A 24,468-nucleotide genomic window follows, 5' to 3' on the forward strand; every position below is an offset into this window, starting at 1 on the left:
CAATGGCAGCAGTAGGTGGATACTTGAGTGGCAGAATTGGGAGCACAGGAACATGAAAGGTGTGATCTTTGACAATCCTGTGTACTTGTAGACCACTGAAGAGGACCTCTCAATGGACATGGGTAGACATGGTGCTTCTGGTGGATGCACATGCCCAGCAATATCAGTCACAAGCAGAGATGATGACTCAGCTTGACTTCTAAGACCGGTCTCAACTTTTGAGGTCCACATCAATAATTCCTACTTTGGAAGGGTAACCAAGTCAGAGATGAGGCTATTTCTTCCTCCAGCCTGGAGAAACCTCAAGATATATCTGTTGTGGATAAAGCTTGTGTATTTGACCTTTGCTATGGTTTGAGTTTGTCCCCATGAAAGCTTAGGTTGAAATTTGGTCCCCAGTGTAGCAGTGTTGGGAGGTGGGGCCTAGTGGCAGATGTTTGGGTCATGGGGGTGCAATCTGCATGAATGCTTTCAACTCCTTCCTCCCTCACAGACACTGACATGCTGCAGGCCTTATAGCTGTTGGTAGCTTGACCCCACCTACTTGTATCTGGGGGTTCTTGGGGATACTTTGTCACTCAGGTTTGTTATAAATGTCTGTGTTACTGATTTTGTTGTTAAATATTTTTAATGTGGGAATTCAGGAAGATTTTTTTTTTTAAAGAGCAGTCTCTGCTGCCATTATTACCTTCCCAGAATCTCTTTGAATTTTATTATTATTATTTTTAACTTAAAATAAGTGTAATGAGCCTGGGGCTCCCTCTCAACCAGGAACATTCCCAACCTTGAGCAGCTCTTGGTTTATAGCAGGTTGTTCTTCCTCTACTGCTCAGAACTCCATTTCCACAAGTACTATCTCAGTGTCCACCCATAAGCCACCATTTCCTTTCCATGTCCTTAAAGCCAATCACAGTCATATTGAGCTATCCACACACATTCTCCAGGGGATCTCTAAAGATGCTAGTTGTTATTTTTGTCAACGCTTTGATTATAAAATTGCACAGGTTTTGAGAGACCTATTTTAACCTCATTTTTTTTTCCATAAACCCTATGACATTTAGTACACAGCTTTACAGAAGGTGAAGTTTTCAGTTAAACATATCTCATGTTATTACAGAAATAGCTGCATGTATTCATGTATGACACATGTGAAAGAGCACTTGAAATAATTAAAGATCAATATATAGAAAACTACATGAGTGACCAGAACAGGACAGTTGCTAACCCAGGAAAAACACATGGTCTTGAGAAAGGAAATAATCATAGCCAAGTGAACAATGTTGACATAATCATAATATTTGAAACACTGGTTATCACTCTACAACTTGTGAAATAATCACAGTGAGAGGAAAAGTGAGTGCAGTGGACACTAGGAGTCAATAGATACTGTCAAAAATGTAAGAAATAAGTATACTGATTATGGACAAAACCTAGAGATATATAACAGAAGAAAAGCAAAAGCTGCTAAAAGATCAAGCCCAGAGGACTTTAAAAAATGGAACATGGAATTACTGGTTTTTTTTTTTTTTTTTTGTTTGTTTGTTTTATTACAATTCCCCTGGTTCTATTTGATTTTTTTCTTTTCTTTTTTTTTGAGATGGGGTCTCTGTCACCCAGGCTGGAGTGCAGTAGTGTGATCTTGGCTCACTGCAACCTCCACCTCTCAGGTTCAAACAATTCTCCTGCCTCAGCCTCCCAAGTAGCTGAGATTAGAGGCATGCACCACCATGCCCAGCTAATTTTTGTTTATTTTCAGTAGAGATGAAGTGTCACCATATTGGTCAGTCTAGTCTCGAACTCCTGACCTCAAAGGATCCACATACCTCAGCCCCCCAAAGTGCTGGGATTATAGGCATGAGCCTCTGCACCTGGCCTGATTTCTAAAACATGTATATGCCCTATTTCTTTGTTAATAATTTAGAAAAAAGAAATCTTAAAAGCCATGCTGAATACAAGGTTATGTACTTTTCAAGGTTCTTATATCAGGTGCCAAATTGTTATCAGAAAGGATACATTAATAACATTGTTGAGGTCATGTATCCCCTCTGATGTGTCCTTCCAGAGGGATGGAATTTCCTCAGGGCAACACTCCTGACGTCTCCATGCCACAGCTTGAGAAAGCCTCTCCCAATTTCATGGGCAAAATTAACATCATTTACAATTTTGATTACTCTTGAAGTTATGTGATTTTAAAAATGTATATAAATGATTTGCATATAGTAATCTATGTCCTTTACTCATTTATTTACTGAGGTATTACTGATTTTCTTTTTGCTTCATGTGAGCTTTTTTTTTTTTAATTTTTATTTTTTATTTATTTATTTTTTTTATTGCATTTTAGGTTTTGGGGTACATGTGATGAACATGCAAGATTGTTGCATAGGTACACACATGGCAGTGTGCTTTGCTGCCTTCCGTCCCCTCACCTGTATCTGTCATTTCTCCCCATGCTATCTCTTCCCACCTCCCCACCCCCCCGCCCCTCCCCCATTTCCCCCCAACGGACCCCAGTGTGTAGTGCTTCCCTCCCTGTGTCCATGTGTTCTCATTGTTCAACACCCGCCTATGAGTGAGAATATACGGTGTTTGATTTTCTGTTCTTGTGTCAGTTTGCTGAGAATGATGGTTTCCAGGTTCATCCATGTCCCTACAAAGGACGTGAACTCATCGTTTTTGATGGCTGCATAATATTCCATGGTGTATATGTACCACATTTTCCCTATCCAGTCTATCATCGTTGGGCATTTGGGTTGGTTCCAGGTCTTTGCTATTGTAAACAGTGCTGCAATGAACATTCGTGTGCACGTGTCCTTGTAGTAGAATGATTTATAATCCTTTGGATATATACCCAGTAATGGGATTGCTGGGTCAAATGGGATTTCTATTTTTAGGTCCTTGAGGAATCGCCACACTGTCTTCCACAATGGTTGAATTAATTTACATTCCCACCAACAGTATAAAAGTGTTCCTATTTCTCCACATCCTCTCCAGCATCTGTTGTTTCCCGATTTTTTAATGATCGCCATTCTAACTGGTGTGAGATGGTATCTCAATGTGGTTTTGATTTGCATTTCTCTGATGACCAGTGATGATAAGCATTTTTTCATATGTTTGTTGGCCTCCTGTATGTCTTCTTTTGTAAAGTATCTTTTCATATCCTTCGCCCATTTTTGAATGGGCTTGTTTGGTTTTTTCTTGTAGATCTGCTTTAGTTCTTTGTAAATTCTGGATATCAGCCCCTTGTCAGATGGGTAGACTGCAAAAATTTTTTCCCATTCTGTTGGTTGCCGATTCACTCTACTGACTGTTTCTTTTGCCGTGCAGAAGCTGTGGAGTTTGATTAGGTCCCATTTGTCTATATTGGCTTTTGTTACCATTGCTTTTGGCGTTTTGGTCATGAAGTCCTTGCCTACACCTATGTCCTGAATGGTTTTCCCTAGATTTTCTTCTAAGGTTTTTATGGTATTAGGTCTGATGTTTAAGTCTTCAATCCATCTGGAGTTAATTTTGGTGTAAGGTGTCAGGAAGGGGTCCTGTTTCTGCTTTCTGCACATGGCTAGCCAGTTTTCCCAACACCATTTATTAAACAGGGAGTCCTTTCCCCATTGCTTGTTTTTGTCAGGTTTGTCGAAGATCAGATGGTTGTGGGTATGTTGTATTTCCTGTGAGGCCTCTGTTCTTTTTTTTTTAAAGATTAAGGAGATTGAGCATGGTGACTCATGCCTGTAGTCCCAGCACTTTGGGAGTTTGAGGCAGGCAGATTGCTCAAGCCCAGGAGCTGAGGAACAGCCCGGGCAGTGTGGTAAAACCCTGTTTCCATAACAAATACAAAAATTAGCTGGGCGTGGTGGCGTGAGTCTGTAGTTCCAGCTTCCTGGGAGGTCGAGGTTCTAATGACCTATGATTGCACCATTGCACTCCAGCCTGAATGACAGAGCAAGACCCTGTCTCAAAAACAAACAAACAAGAAGGAGGAGGGGGAGGAGGAGAAGAAGAGAAAAGATTAAGGAAATTAACCATTTATTATATTTACTATAATTTTTTCCACTTTGTTCTTGTGTTGTTTGAGAATCAATTCAACTTAAATTTGCTTAATTTTTGACACACGTAAGTTCAGAATTTTTATACTTCCTTTTGGTGTTGCTGTCATTGCTTCTCAAGCTTTAGAAGTTTATCTTTATCCTATACCCACATCCAAAGTTCTGATAAATAGCATTTTATTACCATACTTGACTTGGATGGCTGCCTTTTGCCGGGATAAGGACATTCTGCATTTATAAGGGAGAAATAGACAATGCCTCTGTCCACCACTGTGGGCATGCCTATGTGAAAGAGCTCCAGAACATCTAGAAGTGATTCACAGAAGGGCCTCATTAACCCTGACACTTACTGTCCTGTGGCCCTGCTGGCCCTTCCCAGTCTTTGAGAATCCCAGCAGTGGCAGCTCTGTTACGTGTTATTGGCACTGAGTGGCTCTGAGAGCTGCTCTCACCATGGCCTTTCCCTACAAAGTAAGGGGTCTGACCCAGCGTGACATAAAAGCCCTTGATTAAGGATTTGCTTAGTACCTTTGATGGACTCTAGTCTGTCAACATTAAGTTGTCTGGTCCCTGCTGGATTTACTATGATCAGTGTTAATTTGATTGCTAGACTGAACTTTCTTAGGTCAAGCTGATGAATAAAATAGGAGAGACAGTTTCCCCCAAAGACAAATAAAATCTCATCAGCCACAGAATTTTATATCTTGTGGCTCAGAAGACGGCCTTCTGCCTCTCCAGCTATACTCTCCCAAATATTTTCTTCTGGCTACACCAATGAACGGGTTCATTTGCCAGTAGATAATTCTGATCAGGACTAGTTGCAAATAGTCAGCAGGATGGCTCTGTGCAAGTTATGATTCGCTCGAAGGAGCGTTTCCATCTTCAGTGTGGTTTGTGTCAAAGCAGAAGTCATTTTCTAGCCATGTTTTTGTTACATTGGTATTAAAAGTACTAAAGAATTTGCAGCGTCCTGCACCAGATGTGTTTATGCAACATAGCAGAACACAATTAATGTCCTAATCTGTTCAAATTCTAATATTAAAATTATGTAAAGCATAAGTGCTCCCTTTGGATTCTTAAAAGGGCCTAATATCTACTAATATTTTTCTTCTTTTATTAAATTTTTTCCTGTTTTCATTTTTTTCCATTCCTGGTTGAACATTATAATCATCCGGGCATTTTTTTTTTTTTAAATATCAGCACATGGCCCCCTCTCTAGACCTTTTGAATCAGAATCTGCTGGGCAGAGCCTGGACATCAATACTTACAGATAATGTCCTCGGGTAATTTTGGTCAGCCACTTCTGAGAACCAGTGACTCTAGTTCCAATTTTTAATTCATTATGACTACCCAGAGAGAGACAGAAGTCCTCCTTAGGAGTGTACAGAGGCTATCTGACGGGAGCTTTGGGGTCATCTGAAAATAGCCTCGGGGACAGCTCGGTGGGGGTTATGCCAAGAGTATGTCCGAAGCTGTTCACAAAGCAAGCCCCCCGTTTCAACGTGTCGTCTCAGTCCGTTTGTGCTGCTACGACAGAACACCTCAGCCTGGATAATTGATAGATAAGAGAAATGTATTGTTCACAGTTCCAGAGGCAGGGAAGTTGAAGACAGAGGCACGAGCAGACCCAGTGTCTGTGGAGAGCCTGTTGCTCATCGATGGCGCCTTCTGTGAGTCCTCGCGTGGCAGAAGAGGGTGAGGGCACTTGCTCAAGGCTGCCTTCTGATGCAGGAGGGAGCCTATGTCACCTTCATGATACAGGGTACCTCCTCGCCTCCTTTTCTCTGGAGCTGCACCCCTGTCCTTTTTACCACTCTTCCAGGTCTGTGGGAGAGCAGGAGGTGCTTGGAACACCCTCTCCTTCAAAGACAGGGTGGAGGCTCAGCTCCTGGCGTGTCTGCTGACATTACCCTGGGCCGGGCATTCCAACAAGCAGAACGTCAGGGGAGAAGGGAGAGATGGAAACAAGGCTATTCCCACTTCCTGATGCTGCTGAAAGGTCATGAAAGGCAAATCCGACTGAAGGTGTGGGAAGAAAGGGCATGCTGAATGGGCTGCTTCCTCCTCCGTGTGCCAAGTGCGGGTGCTCAGAACTCAGTTCCTTTCTGTTGCCTCTTCTCGGGTGTAGGAAAAATGACAGTACAAGCGTGTACCAGAGATTTGTTGAAAAGCTGAGTTAAGTGTGGTGAAGACAGAGCTAATTTATCTTTTCTTCTCCCCGTAGCTCCACTCCCCTTAGGATACAGCTGAAGAGGGAGGCTATAGAAATGTGAGAAAGAAACCCCTGCCCTCTGGATTTCATGTCACGCAGCCGGTCACTTCTCCACTGCGGCTCCTCTCTGCAAATTGTTTTCCGCATCCAACTTCTCCGACCCGTCCCGACTCTGCGGAGCGCTGTTCAGACTCAGGTGATCTTCTGACCAGATCATCCTAACCTTTTCTTCTTTATTTACTTACTCAGTCATTCATTCATTTATTCAACAGACAATCATCAAGTATCTTGTAGCAGAGTTTATTGGGTGTTGAAGGAGACCCCCCCCCCAAAAGAAAAGATACTATCCCAGCTTCTGTTTTGTTTACGGACTAGTTAGAGAAAACTTGAAAACAAATCATTACCATATAGTGTGAGTTGTTTCATAATAAGCAAGATGATAACAAGAACCTGAACGCGCATGAGCATGACAGAGCCTCTAAGAGCCGAAGGATAAATGTGTGCTTCACAGAGTGGCCAGGTTATCCGGGCACGAGGCCAGTGCAAGAGGCTTGGGGATGGCACAGCCAGGGGCTCATCTGTGAAGCTTGTCAGGGAGCATGGAGAGATGTAGGGGAAGCCAAGCCCCAGAAATATGTCAGAGGCAGAATTTGGAATTTAAATCTATAGGAATGAGAGACAAGCATGGCCTTGAAGCAGGTCCGCAGCCTGCTGTTGCTGAGAGACAATTCTGCAGGCTAGGCAAAGAGCTGACTGCAGCAGTACATCCGATAGCCAAGAGTGAGGTCCTGAAGGAGGCAGCAGGGAGGAGGCTGGTGGGAGCATGGGTCGTTGACCTTCTTGCCACCAGCTCCTCTGCGTGAAAGCAGGCGCCTTCTTTCATTGCATGACTCCCGTTTTCCCTGAAATGCTCTCTATGCATTGCCTGTTGCAACCGGAACATTTTGTCCCATAGAAATGAAAATTCAGTTTGCTCAAAAATGAAAGAATGCGGCCTTGTATGGTGGTTCACCCCTGTAATCCCAGCGCTTAGTGAGACTGAAGCGGGTGGATCCCCTGAGGTCAGGAGTTTGAGACCAACCTGGCTTTTAGTAGAGATGGTGAAACCCTGTCTCTACTAAAATTACAGAAGTTCGCTAGGCGCGGTGGTGGGTGCCTGTAATCTCAGCTACTTGGGGGGCTGAGACAGGAGAATTGCTTAAACTCAGGAGGCAGAGGTTGCAGTGAGCCGAGACCATGCTACTGCACTCCAGCCTAGGCAACAAGAGCAAAACTCCATCTCAAAAAAATAAAAAAACAAAAAGAAAATGCAAGAATGCAGTAATTGTAGTGTAAGTTCTGTGAGGAGAGTAAGCGTATTTTTCTCTTCTCTGTATCCCCAGAATACAGCACAGTATCTGGTGTGAAGGAGGAGATCCATAGATTTTTTTTGACGAGGCTGGGCGCAGTGGGCTCATGCCGGTAATCCCAGCACTTTGGGAAGCTAAGGTGGGAGGGTCCTCTGAAGCCAGGAGTTCAAGATCATCCTGGGAAACATAGTGAGACCCCATCTTTACAAGAAATTTAAAAAATTTTAAAAAGGCGTGGTGGTTCCAGCTACTCAGGAGATGAAAGTGAGAGGATGGCTTGAACCCAGGGGCTGGAGGCTGCAGTGAGCTGTGATCACACCCCTGCACTCCAGCCCCTGGGCAGGTGGTAGTTTGCAGCAGTTTGTTATGGCAGCCATGGCTTCCCAGCAACCACTAGAAGCTAGGAGGGGACAAGGTGACACAGGGAGACCCCGACTCAAAACAGTCTTTGATGAGCTCGATTGACTCCTAAACAATTGGAAGGGTGTGCCAGTTTTCTGTGGCTGAGATAGAAAACTACCACAGAAGTAGTTTTAAGCTGGATAGCTTTGAGCCACGTAAGTCAAGGTGTCACAGGGTCACGAGTCTTCCAAAGGCTCGACTGGAGACTCTCTCTCCTTGTCCCTTACTAGCGTCTGGAGGTTGCTGGCAAGCATGGCATTCCTCTGCTGGCAGCTACACCATCCCAGTCTCTAGTCTGTCTCTTCCCTGCCCTCTTTGCTGTGTCTCTTAGTCACATTGCCCTCTCCTTATAAGGATACCAGTCATTGGATGAGGTCCCACCTGAATCCACTGTGACCTCATCTTAATTGGATTACGTGTACACAAACCCTATTTCCAAAGAAACTCACATCCACAAGTACCTTAGCAGGGGTAAGGATGTGAACATATCTTTTTGAGGGGACACAGTTTAGCCAGCAAAGCATGCTGTGTGTGCTCTTCTTCTGTGTCTGTAAGTCTGAAGCATCTCTGGAGGGACTCCTACATGGGGCAGGTTGTTCCAGAGGCAGCTCCAGAACTTCAGATAATTATTACACAGTCAGCATGCCTCATTCATGCATTCCTCCAGTGTTTGAGGGCCTACTGTGTGCTGATGCTGCTTCAGGATCTGGATATGGAGAGATGAGTAAGCTGGACTGCTCTGATCAAATACAATTGTTTGTGTTTTAAACTTGCGAAGAACATAGTGGACTCTTCTGGCAATTACATGATGAAAACATAGCTTTAGGAGAACGGAAAATTAATCATTTTTCTTTTCGTTAAGATATAAACTAAGAAGCATGCTTGGGGAAGTGTCATCTCATAGGTTCATGCCTTATGGGCAGGGGCTTACGGCAAAACTGTGGAGCCCAGCTTGGAGTGCCCTGAATCTGAACACACCAGGGTGACAAAAACAGCAGCAAGGACGGGACGTCTGAGGTGGGAGAGGTGACGGGGAGCTGCGGGATGCTTCCTTTCAAGCCATGGCTTGCAGTGGCGCTGTGGGCTCTGACAGTGGGTCAGGCCAGAAGGGGTCGTTCGGAGCTGTCCTGGTGACCGCTGGGACCACCAGTGTGATGGAGCTTATCCTGGTCCAGTGAGCGCCCTGGGTGTGCAGGAAAGAAGCACGCCGGAGCCGGCATTCCGTGTTCAGGGAGCGGCCCCAGGACGGCTGTGTGTTGGTGCCTTCTTCCTTCTGTGGCTTTCCCAGTGGCCTCGGGTTGCCGTCGCGCCCTTCTTGCCCTTGGGATTCTGGCCTGACTCTCCACGTGCCTCACGGCCGGCCTCCTGCCTCTGACTTCAGTCCTCCAATTCTCAACAACTCGTCCCCCCTTTGTCAGTGTTGAGAATGTGTGACAGATAGCCTCTGTTTGGCAGAGCTGGGACGGCCGACAGCTATGAATGGACCTCGGGACAGCTCCTCCAGCCAGGCTAAGGCTGAAGGGTCCCAGACAATGACAGCAAGCAAAGAAGCTGCGTCCTGGCTTGGGCACTCGCCAGCCGTGAAGGACAAAGGCCAAGATGCAAGTTATCCCTCCGATAACTGGGAGCGACCCCGCGTCCGTAGTTTTTTGCTTGGTGATTTGCAGTGTATATATGAGAATAGAGGAAGGATCTTGAAGATCGTGGTTCCCACACAAGTTACAAGCACCGTTGCTAATGTATGGATACAGCAAAAAGTCCTGTCCCATTTCTCAACCACCACCCGCCCTCTTGTGAGGATTGTGAGGCCTCATAACCTGGAGGGAGACTTCCCTATTCAACAGCACGAGCGGCTGTCATCCTGGCTGCCGCCTAGTGTACACAGGCTGGTCTTTCCCACTGAAGGTATGAACAGACTTGCGCCTTTAATCATTCCTGGGCAGGGTTCCATGAATACATATCAGGCAACTATGAAAAAAAAAGACTAGATGTTTTCCTGCAGCAATCAAAAGTAGTTTCATATTATTTTATTTCAGTGTGTGAGATTTACATTCATCTGTATACTATTTTTTAGATCCTTAATTCTAAGACATGAAAATGAACTAACGAAATCTCCGTCCGGTGCCTTTAAGTTCAGGATTCAGGGCAAAATACTGCAAGCGGCCAACGTAAACTTTTCACCGGAATGCTGCAGAATAATGCAGATACATGTGATGTGTCTGAAAGCCCTCAATAAGATGCTTTACTCTACTAACTTGGAGTTACTTTGGTGTAAGAAGCAGAAACAAAGCACCGAATTTGATCAATCAAATCCAGACCCCCAGCTAGCCCATACGCCCACGCAAAGCCCTTGTCTTTGCATAGCCCGGGATGTGTCACCATGACGGCACTGTGGCCACATGGCGGTTCTCCAGGGCGAGCCTGTGGTTCATCCATAAACTGTGATCAGTTTCCACACCCACCAGCTTCCCATCGCTGTCCAGCCTGCTTTCCGTCTTGCCTTTGCTGTTCCTTCAACAGCAGGTCTCATAGCAGCGGAGCTGCTTCCGGGCCTTGCACCGTCTAGTGCTCTCAGCCAGGAACATGCATGGAGATCGTACTCCCAGAGCCAGAGAGGCTCCATGTGAAGCAGGCAGTGGGTGGGGGACCCGGTTCCAGCACTCATGTGAAGCAAGCAGTGGGTGGAAAACCCGGTTCCAGCACTCATGTGAAGCAGGCAGTGGGTGGGGATCCTGGTTCTAGCACTCCTGTGTTTTTAGGGACATTTGCTACAGCCCCACCTCTGGCCTTTCTCCATTCTTCACACCCGTGTCTCCCCAGAAGAGAAGTGATTTACCTTATTGAGGAGAAGGAGCTGAGCCCCTATCCCGCTTCCCTCTGAAGGGCCAGCTGTGCTCACACAGCCGACGGTGCTCCCTGCTCGTCTGTTCTTGTAGTCTTACAGTGCAGGGCCTTGGTGGGCAAGCCTGTGCAATTCACAGGGGTTGTATTATAAACCACATTCCCCAGAATCTATCACCTTTGTTGTAAGTAAGAGGCTATTTGACTCTCCATCTGCCAAGGATGTCAATTATTAGGGTCCCTGACACCCTGACATTCTAAAAAGAGAGAAAACAAGCTAGTGTTCTGCTTCCAAGGAAGCTATGAGACAGAGAAGGAAAATGGATTTGCATATGTAGCTTGCAAAAAAACTTCATGCAAAATAAGATGTACATGAATGTAAGGAAATAAAAGTAAAGATAACTGTGAACCATAACATTGCCCGGTGCTAAAGGGAAACAAAAGTGAAGTAACTGAGGGGAAATGGGGTTAAATAAGAAGGTCAGAGTTTAGATTAAAATGTTGAAGCAGGGACTTTAAAAAGTGGAAGTGGGCTGGGTGTGGTGGCCCACGCCTGTAATCCCAGCATTTTGGGAGGCTGAGGCAGGGGGATCACCTGAGGTCAGGAGTTCAAGACCAGCCTGGTCAACATGGTGAAACCCCATCTCTACTAAAAGTACAAAACTTAGCCAGGTTGGGGGCACATACCTGTAATCCCAGCTACTTGGGAGGCTGAGACAGGAGAATTGCTTGAACCTGGGAAGCAGAGACTATAGTGAGCCGAGATGCTGCCACTGCACTCCAGCCTGGGTGACAGAGCAAGACTCCATCTTAAGAAAAAAAAAAAAAAAAGTGAAAGTGGAGTTGGGTAGAGGGGTGGGTAACAATAGGCTGGGGGTGAGGAATGCAATACAATGCAGGTAAAATGAATAGTCATTCACTCATTCAACAGGCCGACGGATGTACGCATACCAGGCCTGGTTAACCCTGGTAAAAGTGTTAAATCAAAACCATGGACAGTCACTAAAGGGTTTAGAACTAAGGAATGGGCTGGCCTGACTTGTGAGTTAGAAAATCCCTTGGGTGGAAGAGAGGAGAATGAGCTGGAAGCTTCAGATCTCAAGGAAGCCTAATGGGAGGTCACTGCATGATAGTGGAGCTTCTAGTTGCGGTTCTGGGGAGAAGGGGCTTGTGGCGCTGTTACTGGCTTCTAGGGTGAAGCTCTAAGGCTCTGGGGGAGCCTGGGTGAAGCTGGGTGGTGAAGCTGGATAGAGATGGACTCAGGCTGGCCCAGCGATGGTGGTGGAAATGGGCCTCAGCACAGGCCCAGCTGGAAGATGGTGCAGAATCATAAGGTAGGGTCCTCCCCAGTGCTTCCAGGGATAGGAGCTGTTTTCAAGAACATTAGGGTTCACCTTCTATAGAAGATATTTCTCCTTGAATTTACGGGATACTCATTTTATTACATACCCAGTATTGTGTAACCAGAAGTACAAAAATCAAACTTCTGAAGTAATTTGGATTTTTTTTTAAACAAAGTAAGTGTTTTGGTCAACAGAATAATTTAAACATTTCTCTAAAAAGCAGACATGCTTTGGAACAAGTGTTGTGGGAACAACTGGATATCTACATGACGAAGAATGAAGTCATTCCCTCACGTCTGCCACAAAAATTAACTCAAAGCACATCACAGACCTAAATGTAAGAGTTCAAACTTTAACACTCTTAGAAGAAATTAAAGGAGTCAATCCTCATTATCTGGGCTTAGGTAAAGCCTTCTTAGATCTGACACAAAAAGCACAACTGACAGAAGAGAAAACCAGTGTTGGACGTCATCAAAAGTTTAAACATTTTGTGCTCCAAAGGATGCCATCAAGAAAGTGAAAAGAAAGCTCACAGAACGGGAAAAATATTTGCAAACCATATATCTGATATGGGACTGGTATCCAGAATGTATAAAGAATGCTTACAACTCAAACGACAAATAATCCAATTAAAACATGGGAAAGTTCAAAGAGCTAAAAGCAGAACTACCATTGGACTCAGCAATCCCATTACTGGGTATATAACCACAGTGAAATAAATCGTTCTACCGTAAAGACACATACATGTGAGTGTTCGTTGCAACACCATTCACAATAGCACGGACATGGAATCAATCTAAATGCCCATCAGTGAGAGACTGAATAAAGAAAGTGTGGTTCATACACCATGGAATACTATGCAGCCATTAAAAAGAATGAGATCATGCCTTTTGCATGACATGGAACATGGAAGGAGCTGGAGGCTATTACTCTTAGCAAACTTAGCAAACTAAGGCAGGAACAGAAAACCAAATACTGCAGGTTCTCACTTAAGTGGGAGCTCAGTGATGAGAGCACGTGGATATGAAGAGGAGAGAAACAGACACTGGGGCCTTTCTCGGGGTGGAGAGTGGGAGGAGGGAGAGGGTCAAGAAAAACAACTAATGGGTACTGGGCTTAGTACCTAGGTGATGAAACAAGCCGCGCAGCAACCCCCCGTCCCTGCCGACACGAATTTACCGAGAGAGCAAACGAAACAAAAAAAGGGAAAGACGGACAATTGCCAATAAGCACACGAGAAGATACTCAACATGACTCACGACTGGGGAACTGCAAACAAATCCACCGTGAAACGCCACTCACTAGGATGGCTAAGAAAGGCAGGTAATACCAAATGCTGTCAAGGATGTGGAGAAACTCGAACTCCCCTATGCTGTTTGTGGGAATGCAAAATGGGGCAGCCAACTTGGAAAACAGTCTGATAGCTCCTCAAAGTGCAGCATAAAGTAATGGTAATTTGACTCAGAAGTTCCACTCCCAGTGGCATACCCAACAGAAATGAAAAGATGTCCACAAAATTGTGTTTATGAATGAAACACCTGATGAAAATCTAAAAAGCGAGAAACACTAATGCATCAATAGATGAATGAATAAATAAAATGAAGTATATCCATACAATGGATTCTTTGTAAATGAAAGGAATGAAACACTGACTCATACTCTAACCTTGAAAACCCTTATGCTAAGTGAAAGAAGCCATCCGCAAAGGACAATGTATTGTGTGATTCTATTTTATGAAGTGTCCAGAGCAGGCACATCTGTAGAGCCAGAAAGTCATTTCGTGGTTGCCAGGGGCAGCAGTGGGCGGAAATGGGAGTGATTGCTAGTGTACTAATGGGCTTGGGTTTTTTGTGTTTTTTTGGAGTGATACAAATGTCCCAAAATTTGTGATAGTTGCACAACCCTGTGAATATACTAAAAGCTGTTGAATTGTACACTTCAGATAGATGAAATTTATGGTGTGTGAATTCAATCTCAATATATTTTTTAAAAGTTAATATGCATACTATAAACTGTAATATCCTTTCCTTCCTCCTTCCCTCCCTCCCTCCTGCTCCCTTCTCCCTCCCCCTTTCCCTCCCTCCTTCCCTCCCTCTCTTCCTTCCTTCCTTCCTTCCTTCCTCCATGCCTAATTTATAAGCCTGGGATAGAATATGTTTAGACCCATGAAATAAAGCATAATTATATTGTTAGTTGGGTAATAAGAAAACATAGCAAGCCAAAAGTGGAAAATTCATTTAATTTGAGAAACTACAGACAGAAAGGATATCTGAGGTTTAAGCAAGTCTCCTTAATAACATTGATTCATTTTTTATCCAACATATATTTATGAGACATGTATTAAACATCTGAGGTGCTGTACTAGGTGCTAATTTATGATTTCAGAGCAACATACAAGTATATTTTCTATAGCACACACCTGAGAGCAAGTTTCGAATGTTTTATAACCAGTCGATTGAGGCTGCCTCCTTCCTTTTTTCTAGCAAGTCATTTACAGTAGCTGACTTTGGTCCATCACAAATTGCTTACAAAGATAAAACCCACAGTCACACTTGGAAATCTCTTGTTATTTACAGAAATGCAAAGCACTTTCTTAGAAAATTCATAACATAGCTGTGTGTGTTGAACAATGTCTGAGCGTCTTGTAGCACTGTTGGGGATCTCACAGCCACAGGGAGTGCGGTGTGGAAAAGCCGGGTCTGCCTTTTGTGGATCCTCCCTCCACCACTGGGGCTGCAGATCTACTTTGGTTTAGGAGGGTTGGACGCTTCACCCAACTGAGGTTAGTGGCTGGTGTCAGCCTCAGGGTCCCTAGAGATATGCGCCGATTGTGAAATAGCTGCCAGGAGACTCGGGTCTACAGAATCAAGTCAGAACCCGCCTCTTCTCAGAGCAAACTCGAGCCTTAAGTCCATGTGACTTCAAAGTGCTGTCTCAGGACCACCTCAAGCCCCTCTGAACCCACATCTCTGGAGGTGGGTCAGATGAGACTTTAAAACCCAGAAAGTTCGCAAACTACTGTCTACGAAGAACTCAGATCTGAGGTGGACTCCCAAGATTCCTTTAAAAGTAAAAAAACAAACAAACAAACAAACAAAAAACTAGGACCTTATAGTCCAGGACTGTTGTAGGATTCCGCTGAGCCTGATCTAGTTTATGCTTAGGTCTTCACAACTTAATTGAATTCAATTCCGGAGATAAGGCATATGGACAGGGAAAGTGGCCATTCATCTCGTCTTTTTATTATTATTATTATTATTTTTAAGTTCGGGGATACGTGTGCAGAATGTGCAGGTTTGTTACATAAGTATACACATGCAATGGTGGTTTGCTCCACCTATCAATCCATCATCTAGGTTTTGATCCCTGCATGCACTAGGTATTTGTCCTAATGCCCTCCCTCCCCTTGTCCCCCATCCCCGACAGGCCCCAGTGTGTGATGTTCCCCTCCCTGTGTCCATGTATTCTCATTGTTCAACTCCCACTTATCAGTGAAAACTTGGGGTGTTTGGTGTTCCTGTGTTAGTTTGATGCAAATGATCGCTTCTAGCTTCATCCATGTCCCTGCAAAGGACATGATCTCTTTTTTTTTTTAAGGCTGCATAGTATTTCATGGTGTATATGTGCCACATTTTCTTTATCCAGTCTATCATTGATGGGCATTTGGGTTGGTTCCAAGCCTTTAATATTGTAAATAGTGCTGCAGTAAACTATGTGCACGTGTGTCTTTATAGTAGAATGATTTATAATCCTTTGGGTATATACCTAGTAATGAGATTGCTGGGTCAAGTGGAATTTCTATTTCTAGATCCTTGAGGAATCGCCACACTGTCTTTCACAATGGCTGAACTAATTTACACTCCCACCAACAGTGTAAAAGTGTTCCTGTTTCTCCATGGCCTCGCCAGCATCTATTGTTTTCTGACTTTTTAATAATGGCTCAAAAGAGCCCATATAGCCAAGACAATCCTAAGCAAAAAGAACAAAGCTGGAGGCATCTGATTGCAAATTAGACTACAAGTCTACAGTAACCAAAACAGCATGGTACTGGTACCAAAACAGATACATACACCAATGGAACAGAAAGACCTCAGAAACAACAACACACATCTACAACCATCTGATCTTCAACAAGCCAGATAAAAACATGCTATGGGGGAAAGATTTCCTACTTAAGAAATGGTACTGGGAAAACTGGCTAGCCATATGCGGAAAATTGAAACTGGACCCCTTCCATACACCTTACACAAAAATTCACTGGAGATGAATTAAAGACTTAATGTAAAACCCAAAACTATAAAAAACCTAGAAGAAAACCTAGGCAATACCATTCAGGACATAGGCATGGGCAAAGACTTCATGACTGAAACACCAAAAGCAATGACAACAAAAGCCAAAATTGACAAATGGGATCTAATTTAACTAAAGAGCTTCTGCAGAGCAAAAGAAACTATCATCAGAATAGTATCAGAATGGGAGAAAATTTCTGCAATCTACCTATCTGACAAAGGTCTAATGTCAAAATCTACAAGGAACTTAAATTTACAGGAAGAAAACAACCCCATCCCATCAAAAAGTGGACAAAGGACATGAACAGACGCTTCTCAAAAGCTGACACTTATACAGCCAACAAACATATGAAAAAACGTTCATCATCATTGATCATTAGAGAAATGCAGATCAAAACCACAATGAGATATCATCTCACGCCAGTCAGAATGACAATGATTAAAATTGAATTAAAGCCTCATCTTTAATCTGGGGCTCATTTTTTTCATTTGTCCTTGGTAGGTCAACCCAATTATTTTTGGGAATCAGCAGTGAATTCAAAAAGCAATCCAGGAAAAAAGATGTCTATACATATTCCTAGCAGATTTTACTCCTATGGAAAAAAACACATTTAGAGAAAGTGGATTTTTTTCTAAGGAGAACAATGTAATTTTAAAACAAAAATGAAAGGGAACAAATTCTTACCACATAATTAAGCCATCAAAAATGTCCACATTATTTTAAGCAAAAATCTTTTTCTTCCCCCTCAGTGCCTGAATTTTCTTTATTGTTTACCAGGATTCATGATTTTTTTTTTTTGTATCTTATTCTCATTCATTTATTCAGTTGAGTAATTACACTTTGTCAGACAAATACCTAACGTTTTATTATGTAACTTGCAGATTTTCAGGATGAGTGAAGCAGGAAAATGGCAGAAGAGTTCAGGAAAGACAAAAACCTAAGACTGCGTCTAAGTTTATGCCTCCCTTGAATTTGATGGTCCACTATTAATTTAATCACCTGAATATCTCTTAGGGATTCTTCCTTCACAATGGAGGAATTGTGAATTCACTGGAACACCGTCCTTTAAGGAGAAAGAAACTTTGAACAATAGACGTCTTTTTCAGCAACTACTGCCAATGTTTTGTAAGTACTCACTTGTTTTCAGCCGGATAACAAACGCTGAGGAGTTGCCTTCTTTACAATTGATCCAGTGGTTTGCTGGCAGTTTTTTTTTTTGTTTGTTTTGTTTTTTTTTTTTTTTTTGAGACGGAGTTTCGCAATTGTTACCCAGGCTGGATGCTGGCACTTTTAAAACACATTACATAAATCCTTAGAAATCTTTCGTGGAAGCAAATTCAGTATTTTGAAGCAGTGATCCTTTGCTCTCATGATTCATGGTATGGAGACAGCCCCCAGCTTTCCTGAATCAGGGTGAATGTTGATACTCAGTTTTCAAGGTAACACACAATATAAGGCTTCTGTTGTCCTGAGGAGATCCAACATATTGCCTTCTCTTGACAAAAAGTCTCACTTGCAGATGTACCTCATTTAGTGCAAGCTTTTTATTGGGTGGGGGGTGGGGTCTTGCTCTGTTGCCCAGACTGGAGTGCACTGGTGCAGTCACAGCTCACTGCAGGCTTGACCTCCTGAATTTGCTTTCGTCTCCCCAGTGGTTGAGACCACAGGCATGTGCCACCATGCCTGGCTAATTTTAAAAAAATCTTTTATGTTTTGTAGAGATGGGGATTTCCCTGTGTTGCTCAAGCTAGTCTGGAACTCCTGGCCTCAAGGGATCGTCCCTTCTTGGCCCCCCAGCATTGGGATTACAGGTGTGAGCCACCATGCCCAGCCAAAACTCATTTTTAATGCAATAATAGTGTATGCGTGCATATATACACATGTATGTATATAGATATAAACGACCGATCGTGTAAAAAGGCAGTTATCTCTCGTGTTACAAGTTCTACAATAGCAAACACAGATGACTAAGCTAAAAATATTTCAACTCAGGCTCCATGGCTCTTCTCAAGGGCATCAAAAGAACTTAGGTCTCGGAGGCGGCATTTTGGCCAAACTGTTTCCTAATCAAACGACCCGTTAGTTGGTCAGTGACTGGGCTTCTGCTCCATTCTCCACCCAGCACTACTTTCTGTTGTTGCAGAGCAGGCCATGTGCCCGGGACTGAGGTTTAGTGCATCACCCTTCAGGGAGCCAGCTGAGATCCTTGCTGATGCCTCCACATTCTCATCAGCGAGCCATCCCTGTCCCAGCCCATAATGACATGTCAGGGATTACTCCTGTCTACACCCTGTATTGGGAGCCACAGAGTGGCAGTGTCTGAGGAAGCCTTTGCCCAGGTGGACGGGTGGGCAGGGGGGCAGGCAGGCAGGCAGGCCATCCATCAGTCCATCATGCGGGGCCAGCTATGTGCCAGGCTTCATGCCATGACGTACTGTGTGTGATCAGTCTCACAGAAGCTGGTGTCCATCAGAAGCTTTCCTGCTCCTCAAGGCAAGGGAGAAATTTTCGTGCACTCAGACTTTGGGAGGAGACTCCTGTATTTCACCTTGTTCTCCGAGTTCTCCAATCCTTAGTGATGCGTTGATTTTTGGATGAATTGGGCATCCATGCTAAGTTATGTCCTTTCTGAGACTCAGTATAAGATGAAAAAATTGCCCGAGCTGGGTCAGAAATAGACAGTATCTTTCACTTTGTGTGGACCTCCTTTTAGCTGGGATGGAAGGAACATTACAGGCTCGTGGCCACAGACCCTGAGGATCGCTCCTGGGTGTGGACAGGGCATGCACAAGGGCCTGGTCTGAGGAGCTGCTTTGTGCAAGATGGGACCGAGAGGGACCCAGAGCCACCTCTGTCTGCAATATCCACTCCAAGTTTGGTTGCTGTAGGAGCAGGCCTCTGCTCAGAGAGTTCGTCCTGAGTAATGTTGTGAAAAGAAAGGAGAAAATGACATATAACGGAAGAAATGGAAAGCTAGGCTTTTCCTACCGTCTGGAAAAACAAAGTTTGTATCTTTTTTAACAAGTAGGAACTTTTATGTATAGAATTATCCAAGAGTAATATATTTACAGTTTGCATGGCCTTGATTGTGTTAATGAAGCTATTATTCACACACGAAATGAAAATCATTCTGCTTTGGAGGTCTACTTTGCAGATGGTGGGTTTTTTTGCAGGGGAGGGACAAGCAATACAATCAGTTACGCAAGCAGGAAGAGAAGAATCAGGGCCAGGGCGCAGTGGCTGGGCTGGGTAGGCAGGGTGGCGCCGGCGCTTCCCTTCAGCATGCACATCACCCGGGACCAGGACCCATTGTTGGGCAGCGGAGCGATGCCCATCACATTGCACATGACGTTGTAGACGTCCACCGATCTGATGGGAGCGGCTCTGAAGTTGGACTTGAAATCTGAAAGAGAAAGGGAAACAAGCTGTCGTGGCCGCTCCAGGGCAGAGGTGGGCTGAGCACAATAAGGAAGAATTACATTCAGGCTGCAGGTGACCTGGAGATGAGGGAATCAGCTCCAGCAGTGGGATATGGGCCTGTTGAGTGTGAACATGGAAGAGTATCTGGAAGGCTGTGGGTTAGAAAGGAAAATAGCTTTCTGTGGCTCATGGAGATGAATTTCTTTAAAAGACAAGCAGCAGAGCCAGGCTTCAGGGCTCACACCTGTAGTCTCAGCAGGTTGGGAGGCCAAGGAGGGAGGGTTGCCTGAGGCCAAGAGTTTGAGAGCAGCGTGGATGACAGAGAAAGACTCTCTCTTAAAATAAATGTCTTAAACCAGGCATGGTGGTGTGCACCTGTAGTCCCAGCTATTCAGAAGGCTGAGGCAAGCAGATCACTTAGGCCCAGGAGTTCAAGGCTGCAGTGAGCCAAGATGGTGCTGCTATCCTCGAGCCTGGGCAAGAGAGTGAGATCCTGTCTCAAATAAAAGAAAATCAGCAGCCTTTCTTTGTGCATAACTGTGCTCTCTTTGTGACAACAGCACTTCCTTTGGGGGACTGGGGGGACGCTGAAGGGTCATCTGCTGCTGCTCCATGTCTGTAGAGCACAGTAGAGCCTGTATGGTCACAAAGTGACTGTCTTGCCCTCAACCAAATGAAATGCCGTGCTCATCTTCCAGAACATCTGCCTAGCCCGCGCTGATGGCCAGAGTACCAGCGTCTACTGCAGAGGCTGCAAGACAGCTCAAGAATGTTTCTCACTTTGCCGCCTGACTGAGGTCACAGGTCTTGATGGAATGTGAAACTCTGCCGTTTTCTCGGTGCTGGCTAGCTCCGCAGCCCTGGCGATGGTTTCCTAAATACGTGTTGAAGATCAGTGGAACTCTCCTTGGGAGCATTTCGTCAACAGATAAAATAAATTGGCCATGTGGAAAATGGTATGATAGCCGAATCAGGGATCCGTGTGAAGGCTCTGAGAGATCTAATGGAGAAGACCACCGTGCCTCTGCCCAGAGCGGCCCCCAAGCTCCAGAGTCATCCAGGAACACTCAGGTAGGGTGGCCACGCACAGTGCGGCGAGCGAGGGGCGCCACGGGTGACACCGCAAGCCTGTGGAGGGATTTCAGTCAAGTGCACTGCCTCCTTCTCTACAGGGGGCAAACGAGAGGTGGAATTCAAAGCACTTGTCCATTTAAAGAGTGAATGCGAGATCTTAGTAATACACATACGCAACTTCACTTCTAGGCCCCAAACCAGAGCTTCCAACAAAATACCCAGTGCTACATTAAGGCTGAATTGAGGGAGGAGATTTTAGCCACTGATAAAGGCCTGTGCCTGTGCGTGTTAGTTCTCCTGCAAGTTTTAAAGGAAATGAGTTGTTCAGGGGGCTGTAAAGCCAAGTTTTCTAAGATACTAGAAAATAATGTTTATAATTTGCTTTGCTAAATCATCATAAATACAGACAGCAACACACAGCAATATATTCCAGAGGCATCCACACCAAATTCTCCTCTGTCCATCCTAGAATTACAAATTGGAAAAAAGTTAAATACAGATACTTCTGCCACACAGTATGTTAGATCCAGGACAACTGCCTACGTGACAGGCTTTGCTCCCTTTGGAGAATTAAAGTTGAATGCACTATAAAGAGGTGTGTGGGCTCCAGCACCAGCCTGCTCCCCTGCATGCACTAGCTGTGACCTCAGGAAATAGGCCTGGAAAGTCATCGTTCCCAGCACATTTTGTATACTCAGTAAATGGTCACTGCTGGTATTTATTAATAAATATGTATGACAAGGGCAAGCCATGGTTTGAATATATTCACTTTGTAAATTATTTGAACGTTTCACTTTTCTTCAGGGGCATGGAGGATAAGAGTCAGCTTCTTTTCAGAGTAAAAATTAGTTTTCAAAAATGTAAAACCTGGCCGGGTGCGGCGGCTCATGCCTGTAATCCCAGCACTTTGGAAGGCTGAGGTGGGCAGATCACCTGAACTCAGTAGTTCAAGACCAGCCTGGCCAACATGATGGAACCCCATCTCCACAAAAACATACAAATTAGCCGGCATGGTGGCGCGTGCCTGTAATCTCAGCTACTCAGGAGGCTGAGGCAGGAGAATCACTTGAACCTGGGAGGCAGAGGTTGCCGTGAGCCGAGATCACGCTGTTGCACCCCAGCCTGGGTGACAGAGCAAGCCTCCAACTCAAAAAAAAAAAAAAAAAAAAGGTATATACATTTATCTATATGTAATATAGATATGTGTATATATATATGTATATATACACATAAAATATATATGTCTGTGTTTATATATATATAAAACCTGCCCAGAGAGGAAAAAGTAAGGGTGGCCCAGTATACCAGCCCTCTCCATATCGAGGCAAATCAGTCAATCAGATGAGCATGGTGGTTACGCTTCCCTTTCCGAGGAATCAGCTGAAGCAGAAGACGTCAGTGAGTGGTTGTTCCAGCGATATGGAAGCAACTCTTCTGCCTGCTTGTCATGTGACCTGGATGTACTAATCCTGCCTCCACCACATGGGGCCACGCCTTGCCGTGTGTGGGTGGGAGAGCACTGAGGCAGTGGAGGACAGTAAGCCCTGGCGTCCCCCAGCCTTTCAAATACCCACTTCTGGATGGGCACTAGGGCTCACCCCTGGAATCCCAGCACTTTGGGAGGCTGAGGCGGGAGGATGGCTTGAGGCTGAGGAGTGTGAGACCAGCCTGGGCAATATAGCAAGACCTCAACTCTGCAAAAATGTAAAGGCAGCTAGTGGTATGTGTCTGCAGTCCCAGCCACTCAGGAGGCTGAGGCAGGAGAATCTCTTGAACCCAGGAGATGGAGGCTACCAGTAAGCCATCACGCCACTGCATTCCAGCCTCAGTGACACAGCGAGACCCTGTCTCTAAAAAACAAAACCAAACAAAAATCCTCTTCTTTAACACTTGACAGGAAAAACTGAGATCAAATCCTGACAAAAGTATTAGAAAATGTTTTTTTTTTTTTTACACTGAAAATATGAAATCAAATTCTCTGCATTTAAGCAGAAAGGAGAACTGGGATTTCTTTCCCATCCCATCTAGTTCATGACCTCCGGTTCTGCAGGGATGGTGCTTTGGGCTCAATGCAGAAATGATCCAGGCTGGAATGAAAGCTTTTAGAAAATTCTTGAACAAAACAATGCCTGATCCAACTGAGGACCCAGACAGGCTCTAGTAGCTCAAAATGGCATTTCAGACATGGACTGGGAATCCAAGTTATCCTCGTGCATTTACATTTTTTTTTGGATATTAAAAATGGGTCTCTTACAGAGAGGAGGTTCTGCAGACTTACCCCGTGCCTGGCCACCTGGGGCTGCATTCCCCGTCATGCTTGCGAGCTCGCAGGCGGCTCACTGACTCACTCCTGCTGTCTTATCTCGAACGTGGAGTTCTCCAGGGCAAGATTAGACTGTTCAAATTAGAAACTGGGATTAAGCAGAGAGAGGCTCTCCTGCAGAATGACTTCCCCTTCTCTTTGCTGGACCAGGCTCACTGACTGCTAAGGCTGCATCTGGGCAGCCGCAGTGATGCCCACTTTCTCCCTAAGCAAGAAACACATGCAGTTAATCAGGAGGAAGGCACCTTTATCTCAGAGTGCAGCTAGATAGCTGTTAAAGGCCTTGCTCTTAAATGTTCTTCTCAGTAAACAGCCAGTGTGTAAAGCTGTTTAATCTTTCATGAGAATTGGAGCCAGGACGTGATGGTTTGTGGGAGGCTCTCCCCACGCTGTACCTGCCTGGAAACATTTTGCAATTAGCCCAGTCCATTTTCGTCAGGGGTCATCTATCTGTCTGTAAAAGACCGGGAGCTTTTAGTCAATGATGGAAGCCTCTGTTAATGGACAGAATTTTAACTTTCAGCTAATGAGCTTTGGGTACGTTGTTTAAAATTTGGGGTTTTGGGTTTGGTTCTGCTTTAACGTATTCCTGAGACTCTCATTTGTATATAGACCTTCAGCAGACAACCAGTTCGCATTCATGATCTTACTTCCCTCCTCTGTGAATGGAGAGTGTGATGCTTTTGAATGAGAGCCTTGCTGACTAATATTCTCTCAGAGAAACACCACGGCCCTGGAATATATCCAATGTAGCCCAGCAGTGACCCTCAGCGTGCTCCGTTCCTAATTCCTTTAGCTGTTGGGCTCTGCGTATCTGACCTGGGGCTCAGCTGACAGGAAGCTCCTCATAACTATGACTGGTGAAAGACAACATGCTCGGGCATCTTCAGAACCCTGTCCTAGGCCCACATCATGAACGCCATTGGTGCTCTGTGAATTTGCTCCTACTGCTTCTAATGCTCCCTTGAGGACTTAGGAACCTGGATCACATATGGAAAGGGATTTGTACTAATGTGTTTCTAAGTTCAGGCACCCATGGAGGTGGCAGAAACTGACACCTCATTGTTCTTAACAGGGATTTTGTGAAAAGTAGAGTCACCGTGGGAGGCTGGAGGGGGGATGCCGACATATGTCCTTGATCTCACTACGTTGAAGAGATGAGCAGAGCTTGGAG

At 44.7% G+C, this 24,468-nt stretch overlaps 1 protein-coding gene and 1 long non-coding RNA gene across 10 annotated transcripts in view; one reads left to right on the forward strand and one right to left on the reverse strand.

Annotated features, from left to right (window-relative positions):
* LOC141584040 (uncharacterized) overlaps positions 1–7,673 on the forward strand; it is a 48,915-nt gene extending 41,242 nt beyond the window's left edge. The window contains exon 3 of the long non-coding RNA XR_012516934.1: positions 6,265–7,673. This is a non-coding gene — a long non-coding RNA (uncharacterized LOC141584040). The remainder of the gene's footprint in view (positions 1–6,264) is intronic.
* The window catches only part of ENPP6 (ectonucleotide pyrophosphatase/phosphodiesterase 6), a 141,120-nt gene continuing 119,926 nt past the window's right edge, over positions 3,275–24,468 (reverse strand). Inside the window, exons 8-9 of one of the 9 annotated variants that reach the window (XM_074396690.1) lie at positions 11,532–11,653; positions 3,275–3,944 (exon numbers count right to left, since the gene is read on the reverse strand). In XM_074396690.1, the coding sequence (XP_074252791.1) occupies positions 11,544–11,653 (110 nt within the window). In that variant the 3' untranslated portion in view covers positions 3,275–3,944; positions 11,532–11,543. Of the gene's footprint in view, positions 3,945–7,677; positions 9,972–10,015; positions 11,654–17,263; positions 19,881–23,271; positions 23,367–24,468 lie in introns of those variants that run through there. The other 8 variants (XR_012516932.1, XM_074396689.1, XR_012516931.1 and 5 more) reach the window with 8 other exon arrangements.

The sequence above is a fragment of the Saimiri boliviensis genome, chromosome 3, assembly GCF_048565385.1.
Source record: "Saimiri boliviensis isolate mSaiBol1 chromosome 3, mSaiBol1.pri, whole genome shotgun sequence".
Lineage (NCBI taxonomy): Eukaryota > Metazoa > Chordata > Mammalia > Primates > Cebidae > Saimiri > Saimiri boliviensis.